This window comes from Saccopteryx bilineata, chromosome 2 (genome assembly GCF_036850765.1).
Source record: "Saccopteryx bilineata isolate mSacBil1 chromosome 2, mSacBil1_pri_phased_curated, whole genome shotgun sequence".
NCBI lineage: Eukaryota > Metazoa > Chordata > Mammalia > Chiroptera > Emballonuridae > Saccopteryx > Saccopteryx bilineata.
In genome coordinates, this window is record NC_089491.1 from 1,798,871 (window position 1) to 1,816,859 (window position 17,989).

The 17,989-nt window shown below is 58.1% G+C and overlaps 1 protein-coding gene across 5 annotated transcripts in view; it reads right to left on the minus strand.

Moving 5' to 3' along the window:
* Positions 1-17,989, minus strand: part of SEC16A (SEC16 homolog A, endoplasmic reticulum export factor) — a 42,397-nt gene that overhangs the window by 12,605 nt on the left and 11,803 nt on the right. For all 5 annotated transcript variants that reach the window (XM_066255725.1, XM_066255724.1, XM_066255723.1 and 2 more), the window contains 15 exons: positions 15,800-15,891; positions 9,935-10,061; positions 9,312-9,510; positions 9,025-9,187; positions 7,024-7,166; positions 6,441-6,502; positions 6,224-6,362; positions 5,611-5,856; positions 4,172-4,269; positions 3,797-3,878; positions 3,512-3,629; positions 2,961-3,072; positions 2,693-2,798; positions 1,956-2,096; positions 806-919 (listed from right to left, as the gene is read on the minus strand). In XM_066255725.1, coding sequence (XP_066111822.1) covers positions 806-919; positions 1,956-2,096; positions 2,693-2,798; positions 2,961-3,072; positions 3,512-3,629; positions 3,797-3,878; positions 4,172-4,269; positions 5,611-5,856; positions 6,224-6,362; positions 6,441-6,502; positions 7,024-7,166; positions 9,025-9,187; positions 9,312-9,510; positions 9,935-10,061; positions 15,800-15,891 — 1,942 coding nt within the window. The remainder of the gene's footprint in view (positions 1-805; positions 920-1,955; positions 2,097-2,692; positions 2,799-2,960; positions 3,073-3,511; positions 3,630-3,796; positions 3,879-4,171; positions 4,270-5,610; positions 5,857-6,223; positions 6,363-6,440; positions 6,503-7,023; positions 7,167-9,024; positions 9,188-9,311; positions 9,511-9,934; positions 10,062-15,799; positions 15,892-17,989) is intronic.

The following is a 17,989-nucleotide window of genomic DNA, read 5'->3' on the forward strand; positions in this document are numbered from 1 at the left end:
AGCACCAGGCCCACGCTCACACACACACACCGGCACCAGGCCCACGCTCACACACACACACACCGGCACCAGGCCCACGCTCACACACACACACCAGCACCAGGCCCACGCTCACACACACACACCGGCACCAGGCCCACGCTCACACACACACACCGGCACCAGGCCCACGCTCACACACACACACACCGGCACCAGGCCCACGCTCACACACACACACACCGGCACCAGGCCCACGCTCACACACACACACCGGCACCAGGCCCACGCTCACACACACACACACCGGCACCAGGCCCACGCTCACACACACACACCGGCACCAGGCCCACGCTCACACACACACACCGGCACCAGGCCCACGCTCACACACACACACACCGGCACCAGGCCCACGCTCACACACACACACACCAGCACCAGGCCCACGCTCACACACACACACACACCGGCACCAGGCCCACGCTCACACACACACACCGGCACCAGGCCCACGCTCACACACACACACCGGCACCAGGCCCACGCTCACACACACACACCAGCACCAGGCCCACGCTCACACACACACACACACCGGCACCAGGCCCACGCTCACACACACACACCGGCACCAGGCCCACGCTCACACACACACACCGGCACCAGGCCCACGCTCACACACACACACACCAGCACCAGGCCCACGCTCACACACACACACACCGGCACCAGGCCCACGCTCACACACACACACCGGCACCAGGCCCACGCCTCACACACACACACCGGCACCAGGCCCACGCTCACACACAAGCCAGTGCACCTTGAGCTGCTTGTCCACACGCTGCAGCTGTGCCAGCCAGGCGGGCTCCACAAAGGACTCCTCCTCTGGCCTCTCCTTCAGCTGAGGGTCGAAGAGTCGCAGCTGGGACGCGACCTGGAGACAGAAGAAACAAAGGCCGTGGTCACCACCCTGTTTCCACACCTGCGGTCCCCAGGCACCAACGTGCCCCCAGGGCTGCACTGGGCAGGGTCACGCAGCGGCACCCCTTTCTCGGGTGAGAACCTGCGGTCCCCAGGCACCAACGTGCCCCCAGGGCTGCACTGGACAGGGTCACGCAGCGGCTCCCCTTTCTCAGGTGTGCTGGGACGAGCTGCACACTCGGTGCTGCAGGGCCAGCAGACAGTGAGCCCGGGAGGCTCCGCCCGCTAGAGCTGACCTCGGGGGGCCTCGGGGGTCACCCACATGGGGTCAGCAGGACCTGTATCCTCTGAGCAGAACTTGCCAGGCAGACTGGCCTTGATGGACCCAGTGCTGGACTGACCTCCCATGCACACACTCTGACCACACCGTGGGGGGGACAGTGGGCGGGCCCAAATGAAATGAGTTTGGCCTGTGTTACTAACTGCTGAAACTGTCTAAAAACCTGCACACACACAATCCCCACGATGCAAAATGGCTTAGGTGCCCCGTGAGCACATTTACAAACACAACGCTCCCGGGGCTGGGGAGACATAATGCCGTGACCACTTTGGTGCTGGGTAAATGCTGTCCACCCAGCGGTTTACGGCCCCCACAGTTCTGAGATCAGTCATGCTATCGCTCCTTCCCAGAGCAGCAAACAAGGCCTGCAGTGGGCAGCCACGACCCAGACCCAGACCCAGCTGCCAGACCCCCAGCTGCCAGACTCCGGAGGCTGATGCTAACTGCTGGACAAACTGCCTCAAGACAGACTCTGGAGACAGTTCTCACCCTGCAGCTGGCGGCTCAGCTTCTGTCCCGGGGTGAGGCGACTGAGGGGCCCCCATGCTGACGTGCAAGACACCCAACAGCCGACCCAGAACGTCTCAGGGTCCGAGCAGTTCCCGAGGTTGGGCCGAGCACCCGCCAGCCCCGGCCCTGCTCAGCCCACGCCCAGGGGCCCTGCCCGCTCGCCCCCAGCCCCGAGCCAGGCGGGCTCAGGGGGCCGCACCTGCACCAGCTGGCTGATGAGCACGGGGGAGTGCCGGCGCGGCTGCAGCAGGACGCTCCTGGCGATCGCCTCGCAGTAGTGGAAGGCCTGCGTGGCCAGCCCCATGTCCGCCAGGCGGCAGGAGTAGATGAACTTGAACACCTGAAACGGACAGAGCTTGGCCGTCCGTGGCTCCTGCCCGGCTTCCTGACCCCACCCTGCCGTCCCTCCCAGCTGAGAACTGTCGGGTGGGGGGGGTCCTGTGCCATGGTACCACCCACGCCCCACACGGGACCCCACACGGGACTAGTCCCGCTCCCTGAGGTGCTCCAGGTCAGGGAAACTACCGGGCTGCTGGGAAACTCACTTCTCTTCAACAGCCTCAGGGAGGGGCCAGGGCGCCCAGTACAGAGGCCGCAACTCGGCAAGCACATGGGACCCCTCCCCCCAGAGCCACCGTCTTATTAGCTCTGGATGGTGCAAGTGTTTACACACACACACTCACACATTCATCCACACTCACTCCTGGGCCAGAAAACAGTCCCCATCACACTAAAAGTAGTCGACATGAACAAAATAGTCAATATTTCTAACATTTAAAGTGTTAAAACCCAAGATACAAGTGAAGTCCTCAAGTCAGTACAGCTTGTTCTCAAACACCCTGGATCAAGTGTCTCCCTGACCCTTCACCGTGTTTGCACAGGGACCCCAAAGCCCGCACGAGCCGGACGCGTCGGCCGAGCGCAGGGCAAGCCCACCTGGAAGTTGGGCAGGTGGTCAGACTGCGCCCCCAGCGACTGCGCGTACTCGTAGGCCTCTGTCCTCTGGATGGCTTCGTTGGTTGCAAACTTTAAAAACGGCAAACTATTGGGGAGATGAGTTATTTTCACCTCTGAGCGCGTCACCCAGGAGCATGCCGCATCACGTGATAAAGACGTGAGGCCACCCTCCTGGTTCCATTTCTGGGTACCTGGGAGGGGGGGCATTTCCCTCCAAAGGAAAACACACAATTATGCAACTCCTAACCTGTGGTTCGATCCAATTAAGACCAGCTTTGTGGTTTTCTTTGTGTAAACCCCGAATCCAACCTGGGCCATGAGGTAGCAAAAGTGGGCGGCGTCCAAGAGGCCTTTCGAGGCTGCAGAGACATGGTGGCCACATCTCAGTAGGGGTTCTCCCAGGAACCAGTGTGAATGGAGCGTGGTGGGGAGGCCAGAGGAATGGAAGTCTGTGGCCCTCACCGCCCCGACCACAGCTGGCACGGGCAGGTCTCCCATGCCCCCCGCACAAGGCCCTCTGTGTCGGCCCCTGACCCGGGCAAGTCTCCCACGCCCCCCGCACAAGGCCCTCTGTGTCTGCCCCTGACCCACCTAGAGTGTCTCCCGGGCAAGTCTCCCACGCCCCCCGCACAAGGCCCTCTGTGTCTGCCCCTGACCCACCTAGAGTGTCTCCCGGGCAAGTCTCCCACGCCCCCCGCACAAGGCCCTCTGTGTCGGCCCCTGACCCACCTAGAGTGTCTCCCGGGCAAGTCTCCCACGCCCCCCGCACAAGGCCCTCTGTGTCTGCCCCTGACCCACCTAGAGTGTCTCCCATTGTGGCCATCGTCCTGGATTCCACGTCCATGTTGTTGTTCAAGTTGGACAAAACCATAGCCAGGTGTGGCCGCCAGTCTCCCCACTTCTCGTCTCCGCAGCACTAGTCACAAGAAAGCCATGCGGGACAAACCCTTACCCTGGGAAGGGAGTGCCACTTCAGCTCGGGGGGCTGGGCTCAGGGAGCATCACGGAAGCAGGAGTGAACCTTCCCCGGGAGCCAGTGCGGACCAAGGGCCACGGGAATGCTGAGGCGAGGCCCCCACTGACCGTGGACGCTGCAGGCATCCGCCCGGACATCAGCTGGTAGACGGTCTGCAGGGGGTCGTTGATCGGAAGGCTGTTGGCGAACCTGGGGACGCGAGAGGAAGACCTAACTCGGCTTAAAAACCAGACACGAGACACGGCCTGGCCTCATCTCAGCCTCTCTGTGACGGCCCGGACGCTCAGCCTCGGCCGCGCTCACAGCCCAGTGTGACGTCGCTGTGAAGCACGAGGACCGAGGGGCTCACTGAGATCTGACAGGGAACAGGGTGGGGCAGCGGGGCGGGTCCCCAGCTTCCTGCCACGACAGCTAGACCCCTGTGTGCCTTAGAGTTGCCGAGGCACCGCCGTTGGGCCAGCCGTTCGCCCACGAGACTCTACCTGGTCATGACTCGGGCGTGTGTCCGGCTGTCCATCTTACTTGCAAGTAGCAGGGCGTGGCCCCACAAGCCGTTCTTCATCGCAGACTCCAGAGCATCCTGCAAAACAACGTGGTGGTGCTGAGCCGAGCCGGCAGTGACGCACGTGACTGGAATCGGCGCAAGTCGCCTGCACCGCCGGAAGGGAGGAAGGATTTGACTGTGGTGAGACACACAGGCCCCCAACAGCCCCCAAAACACAGCTGTGCACAGCTCAGAAATCAAAGACAGGTTCACAGCCATTACTTTCCCAGCCCAAAGTTCCTGTGGTCACAGGCCGTGCTGCAGGCACACTGCTTTGCTTGTTTTTAGCAAGAGGAGGAGAGAGACAGACAGACTAACAGGAAGGGAGACAGATAAGAAACATCAACTTGCAGTTGCAGCACTTTAGTTGTTCATTGATGGCTTCTCATACGGGCTTTGACCAGAGGCTCCAGCTGAGCCAGTCACCCCTTGCTCAGGCTGGGTGAGCCCACGCTCAAGCCGATGACACTGGGGTCTCAAACCTGGACCTCAGCATCCCAGGCTGGCCCTCTCTCCACTGTGCCACCACCGGTCAGGCTGCTGCACTGCTTTTACAGACTGTCAGCAGCGTGATGAACAAGCAGGCTAATCAGAAACAGGATGACAGGGAGGCAGTGCCACACCCTCAAACGGTCCTTCCCTCAGGGCCCACTGAGAAGGGCCACACTGCCCAGGTTCAGAATGACATCTTCTCAACGTGGAGAAAACCTCCCTTTAGCCAAATAACGTAGGCATGACCTAGAAACCCTCTGACTGACCCGAGTTCAACGTTGACACTGAGGACTGAGGAGCCGGGGCCTGTCAGACCCTCTGCTGGGCCGGGCATGTGCCGGGCACGTGCCCACAGCACGCAGGGCGCCTTCCGCCTGGGCCCGCCGCTGCACTCCACACAGCCAGAGTGAACTTCCACAGCGCCAGCACCTGGGGTGGCTCCAGATCCCACCCTGACCTGCAGGCCTCTGCAGACGCTGTGCCTGACCCATTCCTGCTGGGAACCAGCCCCACCACAGTCCCCACCGCACTTCAGACCCTGTGCTGACCACTGTGACAGCGGTTTCCTTTCCGTCTTGAGCTCGTGTTCACCTGAGATGCGGTGCCCAGGCAGGCACAGCCTGAGCTCGGGAAGTGTGGTCACTTCGTACACGACTGAAAACTGAACCTGCAAGTCTTCGACACTGGCAACACTTAAGAGGAAACCACTGTGACACTTTCAGAGATGACACGGGCCACACAATTCCTCATGAAACCTCACCCCCCGTCAAGGCCCAGAGCTCCCGAGGGCGGGCCTCTGCCCTCCCACCCCTGCTTCCTGGCACTTAAGCCACATGCAGTGGACACCAGGACACGGCCACAGCACCTGCAGACTCGGGGACTGACCTTCTTACGGCCGTAGAGCAGCAGCTCCCGGAACCTCTCCGTCTCCTTCTCCAGAGGGCTGGCAGGGGTGGCCTGACTGTCTGTGAGGAAGGAGAGCTGGGCCTCCCCCGACTCCTCCTCCTCCACTTGCTCCAAGGCCTCGTTTGTAAAGTCGATCAGGTTGGCCTCGTTGGGCGACTTCCCCGGAAGCCACGCTGTTTTGTGGTCTTGCAACAACAGCTCCGCAATGTCTGTGCCCACCACAGTCTGCAGGGCGGCAGGATCAGAGAAAAGCGAGGGTCTTCACTATGGACAGGACTGCCCACGGGTCCTGCCCAAGTGAGGTCCCCAACAGGTCTCCGCAGGTGAGCACACAAGGCCACCACGGCACAAACGGCCGCCCCCACACGGCCAGAAGCAGGACACACAGGCCAGACGAACCGACAGGCTGACACAGCGGGCCTGAACCCTCCTTGCCCCGACTGTGCACCCTGCTTGTCTCCGACACCCCGAGTCACTGCAGGTCCCCGTGCTCAGCCCTCACAGAAACCCTGCCCAGTCCCGGGGGGGACGGGACCCAGAGTCCTGAGACTCAAGGCCAACAGGAGGTGTTTACAGGCGAAAAGACACGTACCCCGTTCTGTCTGCACAAAAGAACGATAAAGTTCCAAAGAAGATTTGCAGACTCTTTGTCAATTAAGTTTTCATTCTGCAAACATTTTGTGGCTTTGTTCTGTGCAAAATTGATAACATCCACTTTATGGGTGTCGTCCCTGAAAGAAGAAGAACGCTCGGTGAACGGCAGCAAGTGCGGCGGGAGGCCTCCCGCAGCCATGGCCGCCGAGACGTACTTGCCAAGCGGCCCTGGAAACGCACGCATCTCCTCCTGCTCCGGCACGTGCTGCAGCAGGGTCTGCGGGGAAGGGGCGAGGGGCAGAGGGAGGGCGGCTCAGGGGCAGGCCCGCGCTGCCCACCGTGCCTGCTGGCACGAGGACGGCCTGTCCGCACCAGGGAGGCAAAGTCTCCTTCACGGGGCACGGGCCCACTGGCCGGCAAGAGTAACTTTCACAATCTGTTTCTAGCAGTGAGATCCGCTCTCCACTCCGAAGCAAGGCCCCACCACACGACAGGCTGGGGGCTGCAGAGCGGAGCGCCTGCCCACAGGGGCCCCAGGTCCCCCTCCCACCCCCCAGCCATAGGATCCTGAAGCACCTCCACCCACTATCAAAGATCCCGGGTCAATGGACATCAAGTGTCCACCCTTCCAAGTCAGAAACACAAAGATGGAAGACGTGACCAGACAGAACAAAAACAGCTGTCAATCACGGAAGCGCAGACAGAAATGCGATGCCGTTTTCTAGAGACACGGGTGGGAGCACAGGGCAGGGCCGGGCAGGGCCGGGCAGGGCAGGGCCGGGCAGGGCTGGGCCTCACCTCCATGCCATGCACCTCCACCAGGGCGGGCTGCCCTTCTGAAGGCAGATTGGGGATCACTTTGATGAGCTGACCCCCGGGACCAAACCTGGCGCAGACGTGAGGCACCGAGAATTTCTCAGGGGAAGTGGGTCTTGACGGAGCTGCAGTCAAAGGAAGTGAACAAGAAATAGCCAGCTGTCAGCCCCAGACACTTTGGGACCAGATCGACGGCTCAGATGTCAAGGTGCCCACGTGGCCGGGACCAGACTTCCTACAATAAACTGACTTTCAACTGGAAGTTAATAATTGCTAAATATCCCATTAAAAAGTAGAACTCCATGCCTGACCAGGCGGTGGCGCAGTGGATAAAGCGTCGGACTGGGATGCGGAAAACCCAGGTTTGAGACCCCAAGGTCGCCAGCTTGAGCCCAACGTCGCTAGCTCAAGCAAGGGGTTCCTCAGTCTGCTGAAGGCCCGTGGTCAAGGCACATAAAAAGATAAATAAATAAAAATAAAAATAATAAAAAAAAGTAGAACTCCAGCTTGTGTAAGAAAAACGTTTCAATTGTTAAAAAGGAGAATTAGTGCTCTGGCCGCTTAGCTCAGTTGGCTGGAGCATCCTCTTGAAGGGTGGAGGCTGCCAGTTCGATCCCCGGTCAGGGCACATACAGGAATAGATTGATGTTCCTGTCTCTCTCTCTCTCTCTCTCACTAAAATCAACCAAATAAACATTTAGAAAAAAAAAAAAAGAATTATTCTTCTCTAAATCAGAAAAACTCCTTTAAAAAACCCACCCCAAAGCATGTGCCACAGGAAGCAGTGCCCTCTGGACCCTTCGTGCCTAAGCTCTCGTTTTCTCTCTTTTTACTTTAGTGAGGCAGACAGACTCCCGCAGGCACCAGGCTGGGGCCCACCGGATGCTCTGGCCCTCTAGGGCTGCTGCTCAGCTGCTCAGCAACTGAGCCATTTTTTTTTCTTTTTAGTGCCTGAGGCAGAGACCAGGGAGCCATCCTCAGTGCTCGAGGCCAACTCACTCAAACCAACAGGCTGCTGCAGGGGAAGAGAGAGAGAGACAGAGACAGAGAGAGACAGACAGACAGACACAAGGGGGACGGGAAGGGGTGGAGAAGCAGATGGGTGCTTCTCCTGTGTGCCCTGGCCGGGAATCAAATCCACGACTTCCACACACCAGGGCAACGCTCTACCACTGAGCCAACTGGCCAGGGTCTTAACTCTCATTTTCAACTTCTAAGCCGAGTAACCTGGCAAACAATAACAGTGTGTGGTACCTCCAGTCAAAAAGGAGGATTTCCCCTAATTTTACACATGATTTTAGAGAAGAAAGGAGAGAGAGAACAAGACAGAAATATCGATCTGTTCCTGTATGTGCCCTGACCGAGGATCAAACCCACAATCTTTGCATATCAGGATGATGCTCTAACCAACTGAGCTACCTGGCCAGGGTGAAAAAAGGAGTGTTTCTGTTGGAAATACTGCTTTTAGAAGGAAAGTCCACTATTACATTTTTTAACTTCACGTATATTTTTGCAGTTTTCAAGACTGGCACTTGATCACACATTTAAAGGAGACTGAGGATGTGGCACATGTGACAAGTATGACAGTTTCTCCAGGGGAATCAGAAATTTCCTCCACAAGCTGGTTACCCATGCGGCTGGCATGGGGGCAGGAGGACCATCTAAGGCCCTGGTGGTGCACCCGCACACGGAGTCACATGAGTGCACGTGACAGACGGGTAAGGCTGCTCTCTGGCCTGTGAGCCCAACCACAGCCCGAGGGATGCTGGCAGCCCACCCTGACCAGCCCTGTCACCCAGGACTGGCATGCTGTGACACGACCATCCTCACTCCGCAGGGAAGACCAGGCCAGACCATCCTCAATTCCCATCAGAGCTGCAGCCCACTGCCCGTGTCCCCCCCAGCTCCTGGAGCTACCCTGTGGCGTGACCTAGCGCCCCTGCCTCTGTGGACATGGACATGCAGAGCCCTGACCACACACACCTTGCTCCGCGGTGGGCCAGCCGGCATCAACAGGGTAGCCGTACTCCGGGAAGCCCTGGGCACTGCTGTAGGCATCGTAGGCATAGTCCCCGTGGAAGGAGCCAGGTGGAGGCGGGGCCTCATAGGGACCCACAGTCACATTGTGACTTCTGTAAGCCTGACTCTTAGAAACACAAAGCCGGCAGGTCAAGTCAGTTCCCGGGAAGGGCAGCAGGGCGGGGAGCGTGCCCTCAGCACACAGCAGGGGGCAGGAGGGTTCTGAACAGGCCCGGGGGCCAGGCGCCCACCTGCTGGGAGTGGGCGCTGAAGCTGCTGTGGTGGCTGTGCACGCTGGGCGCGCTGCGCAGGCTGTGCCCCGAGCGCTCGCTGTGCACGCTGCGCTGGTCCGCGTCCTCCCCGTACGGGTCCCGGTGGGGCTCGGGGTCATCGTCGAAACTCCCTGTGAAGCGGGGGTCGTACCTCCAAGGGTCGTCGTACCTCTCAGGCCTAGGGGAGCAGAGGCAAGAAGGGGCACTGGGGGCTGCCCCACGTCCAAGCCCCCACCAGGAGCTCCCTGCCCACCACCCTCCCACCGTGTCGAGTCCCGACTCCACAGATACTGGTCCGGCCCCCTGGAGGGGCGTCACTGCAACCCAAGTCCACGCTCCGGCCCATCTGAAGAGTCAGAGCAGGACGCTGCAAACTTGTGGTCAGCCTCAGGCTTCTCACGGACACCAGGACGCTGAGGGCGGAGCAGCCCCAGGCACGCACTCTGAGGCCCCCAGTGAGGAGCGCAGGGAGGTCGGGCTCGCTCGGTGCGCCTGCCCCTTCCTGATAGCGACGGTGAAGCCAGCCCCGCACCCGGAACCCACACAAGCACAGCTCACGGGTCAGTACGAAGCACGGCTCCGGTCCTCCCTACCTCACCCACCTGTCCGTGTAAGCGTAGCTTTCCTTCCTGTACGGCTCGTACTCCGGGTCGTACCAGTACCTGCGGTCGTAGGGGCGGGGGTCCCTGAACCTGGAGCCATAGGGGTACCGATCCCAGCGACCCGGTTCTGCAAGCAAGGGTTTCATGGGTTAATACAACACGCTCAGAGGACAGTGCCCGGCCCTCCCTGGAGAGACTTGCGGCCCCACACCTGCGGGAAAGGCTCCAGGCCCAGTGGAACCGAACTTGCCCCTGAGAGTCAGCACGACCCTGGGATGCTAACAGATAGATACCTGAGGGCCTGAGAGTCAGCACGACCCTGGGATGCTAACAGATACCTGAGGGCCTGAGAGTCAGCACGACCCTGGGATGCTAACAGATAGATACCTGAGGGCCTGAGAGTCAGCACGACCCTGGGATGCTAACAGATACCTGAGGGCCTGAGAGTCAGCACGACCCTGGGATGCTAACAGATAACCTGAGGGCCTGAGAGTCAGCACCACCCTGGGATGCTAACAGACACCTGAGGGCCTGAGAGTCAGCAGGACCCTGCGATGCTAACAGATAGATACCTGAGGGCCTGAGAGTCAGCACGACCCTGGGATGCTAACAGACACCTGAGGGCCTGGAAGTCAGCACTAACCTGGGATGCTAACAGATAGATACCTGAGGGCCTGAGAGTCAGCACGACCCTGGGATGCTAACAGATACCTGAGGGCCTGAGAGTCAGCACGACCCTGGGATGCTAACAGATAGATACCTGAGGGCCTGAGAGTCAGCACGACCCTGGGATGCTAACAGATAGATACCTGAGGGCCTGAGAGTCAGCACGACCCTGGGATGCTAACAGATACCTGAGGGCCTGAGAGTCAGCACGACCCTGGGATGCTAACAGATAGATACCTGAGGGCCTGAGAGTCAGCACGACCCTGGGATGCTAACAGATAGATACCTGAGGGCCTGAGAGTCAGCACGACCCTGGGATGCTAACAGATAACCTGAGGGCCTGAGAGTCAGCACCACCCTGGGATGCTAACAGATAGATACCTGAGGGCCTGAGAGTCAGCACGACCCTGGGATGCTAACAGACACCTGAGGGCCTGAGAGTCAGCAGGACCCTGCGATGCTAACAGATAGATACCTGAGGGCCTGAGAGTCAGCACGACCCTGGGATGCTAACAGACACCTGAGGGACTGGAAGTCAGCACTACCCTGGGATGCTAACAGATAGATACCTGAGGGCCTGAGAGTCAGCACGACCCTGGGATGCTAACAGATACCTGAGGGCCTGAGAGTCAGCACGACCCTGGGATGCTAACAGATAGATACCTGAGGGCCTGAGAGTCAGCACGACCCTGGGATGCTAACAGATACCTGAGGGCCTGAGAGTCAGCACGACCCTGGGATGCTAACAGATAACCTGAGGGCCTGAGAGTTAGCACCACCCTGGGATGCTAACAGACACCTGAGGGCCTGAGAGTCAGCAGGACCCTGGGATGCTAACAGATAGATACCTGAGGGCCTGAGAGTCAGCACGACCCTGGGATGCTAACAGACACCTGAGGGCCTGGAAGTCAGCACTACCCTGGGATGCTAACAGATAGATACCTGAGGGCCTGAGAGTCAGCACGACCCTGGGATGCTAACAGATACCTGAGGGCCTGAGAGTCAGCACGACCCTGGGATGCTAACAGATAGATACCTGAGGGCCTGAGAGTCAGCACGACCCTGGGATGCTAACAGATAGATACCTGAGGGCCTGAGAGTCAGCACGACCCTGGGATGCTAACAGATAACCTGAGGGCCTGAGAGTCAGCACCACCCTGGGATGCTAACAGATAACCTGAGGGCCTGAGAGTCAGCACCACCCTGGGATGCTAACAGACACCTGAGGGCCTGAGAGTCAGCACGACCCTGGGATGCTAACAGATACCTGAGGGCCTGAGAGTCAGCACGACCCTGGGATGCTAACAGATAACCTGAGGGCCTGAGAGTCAGCACCACCCTGGGATGCTAACAGATAGATACCTGAGGGCCTGAGAGTCAGCACGACCCTGGGATGCTAACAGACACCTGAGGGCCTGAGAGTCAGCAGGACCCTGCGATGCTAACAGATAGATACCTGAGGGCCTGAGAGTCAGCACGACCCTGGGATGCTAACAGACACCTGAGGGCCTGGAAGTCAGCACTACCCTGGGATGCTAACAGATAGATACCTGAGGGCCTGAGAGTCAGCACGACCCTGGGATGCTAACAGATACCTGAGGGCCTGAGAGTCAGCACGACCCTGGGATGCTAACAGATAGATACCTGAGGGCCTGAGAGTCAGCACGACCCTGGGATGCTAACAGATAGATACCTGAGGGCCTGAGAGTCAGCACGACCCTGGGATGCTAACAGATACCTGAGGGCCTGAGAGTCAGCACGACCCTGGGATGCTAACAGATAACCTGAGGGCCTGAGAGTTAGCACCACCCTGGGATGCTAACAGACACCTGAGGGCCTGAGAGTCAGCAGGACCCTGGGATGCTAACAGATAGATACCTGAGGGCCTGAGAGTCAGCACGACCCTGGGATGCTAACAGACACCTGAGGGCCTGGAAGTCAGCACTACCCTGGGATGCTAACAGATAGATACCTGAGGGCCTGAGAGTCAGCACGACCCTGGGATGCTAACAGATACCTGAGGGCCTGAGAGTCAGCACGACCCTGGGATGCTAACAGATAGATACCTGAGGGCCTGAGAGTCAGCACGACCCTGGGATGCTAACAGATAGATACCTGAGGGCCTGAGAGTCAGCACGACCCTGGGATGCTAACAGATAACCTGAGGGCCTGAGAGTCAGCACCACCCTGGGATGCTAACAGATAACCTGAGGGCCTGAGAGTCAGCACCACCCTGGGATGCTAACAGACACCTGAGGGCCTGAGAGTCAGCACGACCCTGGGATGCTAACAGATAGATACCTGAGGGCCTGAGAGTCAGCACGACCCTGGGATGCTAACAGATAGATACCTGAGGGCCTGGAAGTCAGCACGACCCTGGGATGCTAACAGATAGATACCTGAGGGCCTGAGAGTCAGCACGACCCTGGGATGCTAACAGATAGATACCTGAGGGCCTGAGAGTCAGCACGACCCTGGGATGCTAACAGATACCTGAGGGCCTGAGAGTCAGCACGACCCTGGGATGCTAACAGATAACCTGAGGGCCTGAGAGTTAGCACCACCCTGGGATGCTAACAGACACCTGAGGGCCTGAGAGTCAGCAGGACCCTGGGATGCTAACAGATAGATACCTGAGGGCCTGAGAGTCAGCACGACCCTGGGATGCTAACAGACACCTGAGGGCCTGGAAGTCAGCACTACCCTGGGATGCTAACAGATAGATACCTGAGGGCCTGAGAGTCAGCACGACCCTGGGATGCTAACAGATACCTGAGGGCCTGAGAGTCAGCACGACCCTGGGATGCTAACAGATAGATACCTGAGGGCCTGAGAGTCAGCACGACCCTGGGATGCTAACAGATAGATACCTGAGGGCCTGAGAGTCAGCACGACCCTGGGATGCTAACAGATAGATACCTGAGGGCCTGAGAGTCAGCACGACCCTGGGATGCTAACAGATACCTGAGGGCCTGAGAGTCAGCACGACCCTGGGATGCTAACAGATAACCTGAGGGCCTGAGAGTCAGCACCACCCTGGGATGCTAACAGATAGATACCTGAGGGCCTGAGAGTCAGCACGACCCTGGGATGCTAACAGACACCTGAGGGCCTGAGAGTCAGCAGGACCCTGCGATGCTAACAGATAGATACCTGAGGGCCTGAGAGTCAGCACGACCCTGGGATGCTAACAGACACCTGAGGGCCTGGAAGTCAGCACTACCCTGGGATGCTAACAGATAGATACCTGAGGGCCTGAGAGTCAGCACGACCCTGGGATGCTAACAGATACCTGAGGGCCTGAGAGTCAGCACGACCCTGGGATGCTAACAGATAGATACCTGAGGGCCTGAGAGTCAGCACGACCCTGGGATGCTAACAGATAGATACCTGAGGGCCTGAGAGTCAGCACGACCCTGGGATGCTAACAGATAACCTGAGGGCCTGAGAGTCAGCACCACCCTGGGATGCTAACAGATAACCTGAGGGCCTGAAAGTCAGCACCACCCTGGGATGCTAACAGACACCTGAGGGCCTGAGAGTCAGCAGGACCCTGGGATGCTAACAGATAGATACCTGAGGGCCTGAGAGTCAGCACGACCCTGGGATGCTAACAGATAGATACCTGAGGGCCTGGAAGTCAGCACGACCCTGGGATGCTAACAGATAGATACCTGAGGGCCTGAGAGTCAGCACGACCCTGGGATGCTAACAGATAGATACCTGAGGGCCTGAGAGTCAGCACGACCCTGGGAGGCTAACAGATACCTGAGGGCCCAGCTGAGTCTCACAGTGTGTTTGACACCTTTTGGCCACCTGCTGTTTTTATCTCAAAACACATGATTAAAAAGATAAGAAAAACACTGCTACATAATATCTTCTTGTTCTTGCCCACAATTACTGATTTAAATAGTTAATCCGTAAACTGTAAGTTTTATGCACATTGTCTTCCAATGTGGTCTAGAAAGGTTTAAGAAATACTCAAATCTAAAGGACAGCTTTTTAAAAAGCCAGTATCGTTAAAACAAACGATACACCATTTTTTGGCAAGTGTGCAGAGCATGTGTCCAAGGCGATACAGACACAGCAGGGGAACAGAGGACCAGGTGCAAGGTGGGCGGCCGTGCAGGGTAGGTGAGGGCTGCCGCCCCGAACCCCCGTGCACTGAGCCCGGGACACAGCTCTGCAGAGGGAGCAGCAGGGCCCGGGCACACGGCTCAGAAGCACACCCCGCCTGACAGACAGCAGGCGGCACCTGGGCAGCCAGAGGACATGTCTGTGCCCTCCAGTGCCAGGGCCATGGCACAGAGCAAGTCAGGCACGGCCAGTGCCACTATGGCGCTGCTTTCTCTGTGTCTGATCAACTTAAACAGTCACATGCGGGCAAGGCCGCTCTAGAACCACTAAGAGCTCTGCTGAGACAGCTGCTGGCCCTACACAGACACGGCAACACTGTAACTGCAGTGTGACTTCAGAGACAGCTGCTGGCCCTACACAGACACGGCAACACTGTAACTGCAGTGTGACTTCAGAGACAGCTGCTGGCCCTACACAGACACGGCAACACTGTAACAGCAGTGTGAATTCAGAGACAGCTGCTGGCCCTACACAGACACGGCAACACTGTAACTGCAGTGTGACTTCAGAGACAGCTGCTGGCCCTACACAGACACGGCAACACTGTAACAGCAGTGTGACTTCAGAGACAGCTGCTGGCCCTACACAGACACGGCAACACTGTAACAGCAGTGTGAATTCAGAGACAGCTGCTGGCCCTACACAGACACGGCAACACTGTAACTGCAGTGTGACTTCAGAGACAGCTGCTGGCCCTACACAGACACGGCAACACTGTAACAGCAGTGTGACTTCAGAGACAGCTGCTGGCCCTACACAGACACGGCAACACTGTAACAGCAGTGTGACTTCAGAGACAGCTGCTGGCCCTACACAGACACGGCAACACTGTAACAGCAGTGTGACTTCAGAGACAGCTGCTGGCCCTACACAGACACGGCAACACTGTAACAGCAGTGTGACTTCAGAATAAACAGCACACAGAATGACTGCTAGAGGCAGACTGCTTTGGTTCTCAGATGAAACAGACCACCAGAGGGACACTACCTCAGGGCCCCGCAGAGAGCTGCTCACCGGGCTGCAGTGCGTCCCTAACAGCAGCTGGCCGGGCGGCCCACCTACCTCCGTAACTGTACTGGCCGCAGTAGTTGGTGTAGTCGCTCTGGCTGCTCCATCCGCTCCTGGGACCGTAGTAACCTTCGGGAGGGCCCTGCCTGAAAACACAGGGTGGTTCCCAACAGACCCCTCCTCCAGAAACTAGCCGGTAAAGCCAGGGCTGAAGCAGGTCCTGGGGCGCTGAGCTATGAAAGTCAGTTTCACACCCGCTGCAGATTGTGCTGAGCATGCTCAGAGTGGGGCAAGCTGAGCCTGCCCTGGGGGGCCTCAGCCCCGGGGAGTTAGCTGACTGTCTCGCATTACAGAAGAGGTGGAACCTGGCAGGAAGATCAGGTATCAGACCTGGGGCAGCAACACTCTTGGACAGGCTTAATGACAATTGTTTTCTAATAGCCAAGTTTAAATAGTATTTTTTATTTTTTATTTAATTTTTTTACAGAGACAGAGAGTCAGATAGAGGGATAAATAGGGACAGAAAGACAGGAACGAAGAGAGATGAGAAGCATCAATCATCAGTTTTTCATTGTAACACCTTAGTTGTTCACTGATTGCTTTCTCTTATGTACCTTGACTGTGGGCCTTCAGCAGACTGAGTAACCCCTTGCTCAAGCCAGATGAGCCCGCGCTCAAGCTGGCGACCTCGGGGTCTCAAACCTGGATCCTCCGCATCCCAGTCAACACTCTATCCACTGTGCCACCGCCTGGTCAGGCCTTTTTGCTTTTTTAATTAAAATTTTCTTAATAAAAATAAATATATATGTGTAACTTTTTACACATAAAATATGTGTATTTTCTTTAAATAACATTTGATTTTTAATTATTTTTATTTATTCATTTTAGAGGAGAGAGAGAGAGAAAGAGAGAGAGAGAGAAGGGGGAGGAGCAGGAAGCATCAACTCCCGTATGTGCCTTGACCAGGCAAGCCCAGGGTTGGTTGGTTTTTTTTTTTTTTTTTGTATTTTTCTGAAGCTGGAAACCGGGAGAGAGAGTCAGACAGACTCCCACATGCACCCAACCGGGATCCACCCTGCATGCCCACCAGGGGGCGATGCTCTGCCCCCCCGGGGCGTCGCTCTGTTGCGACCAGAGCCACTCTAGCGCCTGAGGCAGAGGCCAAGGAGCCATCCCCAGCGCCCGGGCCATCTTTGCTCCAATAGAGCCTCGGCGGTGAGAGACAGAGAGGAAGGAGAGGGGGAGGGGTGGAGAAGCAGATGGACGCTTCTCCTGTGTGCCCTGGCATCGAACCTGGGACTTCTGTACGCCAGGCCGACGCTCTACTACTGAGCCAACCGGCCAGGGCCAAGCCCAGGGTTTTGAACCACCGACCTCAGCGTCCCAGGTCGGTGCCTGATCCACTGCGCCACCACAGGCCAGGCCAACATTTGACTTGTAAAAGGGACTTCCCTCACATCTCATTCAGCTGAGCCTGGGGCTCAGTGGGCACAGCTCCCAAGATGGAGTGCCCACGCCTCAGCCTAGCGCCCACTCCGGCTGCCCCAAGATGAGAGGCCCTGCACACACGGGGGGGAGGGGGCGCCTCCGAAAAATGACCTGATGCAGCACCGCCAGGAACACATGCCTCCTCGCCCCCAGGAACCCTGCACCCTTCGGGAAAGACAATCACAGAGGAAAGAAGGAGGGCCAGGCTCCCTCCCAGCAGCGCCCGCAGGGATGTGATCACAGCAGCAGGAGAAAGACAAGCTGACGCTAAATGGTGGGTGGAAACACGCACACATGTATGGCCACACGCACACACACACATGTATGGCCACAGGCACACATGCATACACGCCCCAACCCAGGACAGGGCAGGACATAGAGGCAGGGCTGCAGCCAAGGGGCACAGGACTGCAGACAAAGGAACACCCTCCCCATGGCCCCTAGCCTCTGCTTAGACGCTGCTCTGCATGGAGCCAGCCCTGGCCTCTGACAGGAGTCGCAGGCTGATCTGCAGGTGGGCGGGCGGAGGAAACCAGTGAGCCACACATGCCCTCCCTCCCAGGGGGTCTGAAAACAGCAGCCCGTTGCTGTCACTGAATCAGAATGCTCCCCTGGTGTCAGGCCAGCACCAGGGGCTGACTCCGAACCTTCCCACGTAAAGCAGCTAGTATGCCAGGTGACACCCAGGTCAGCACATCCCCCCATGGCACTAGACAGAGGCCAGCTGACAGCAAAGGCTCACTGTCAGCTACCAGA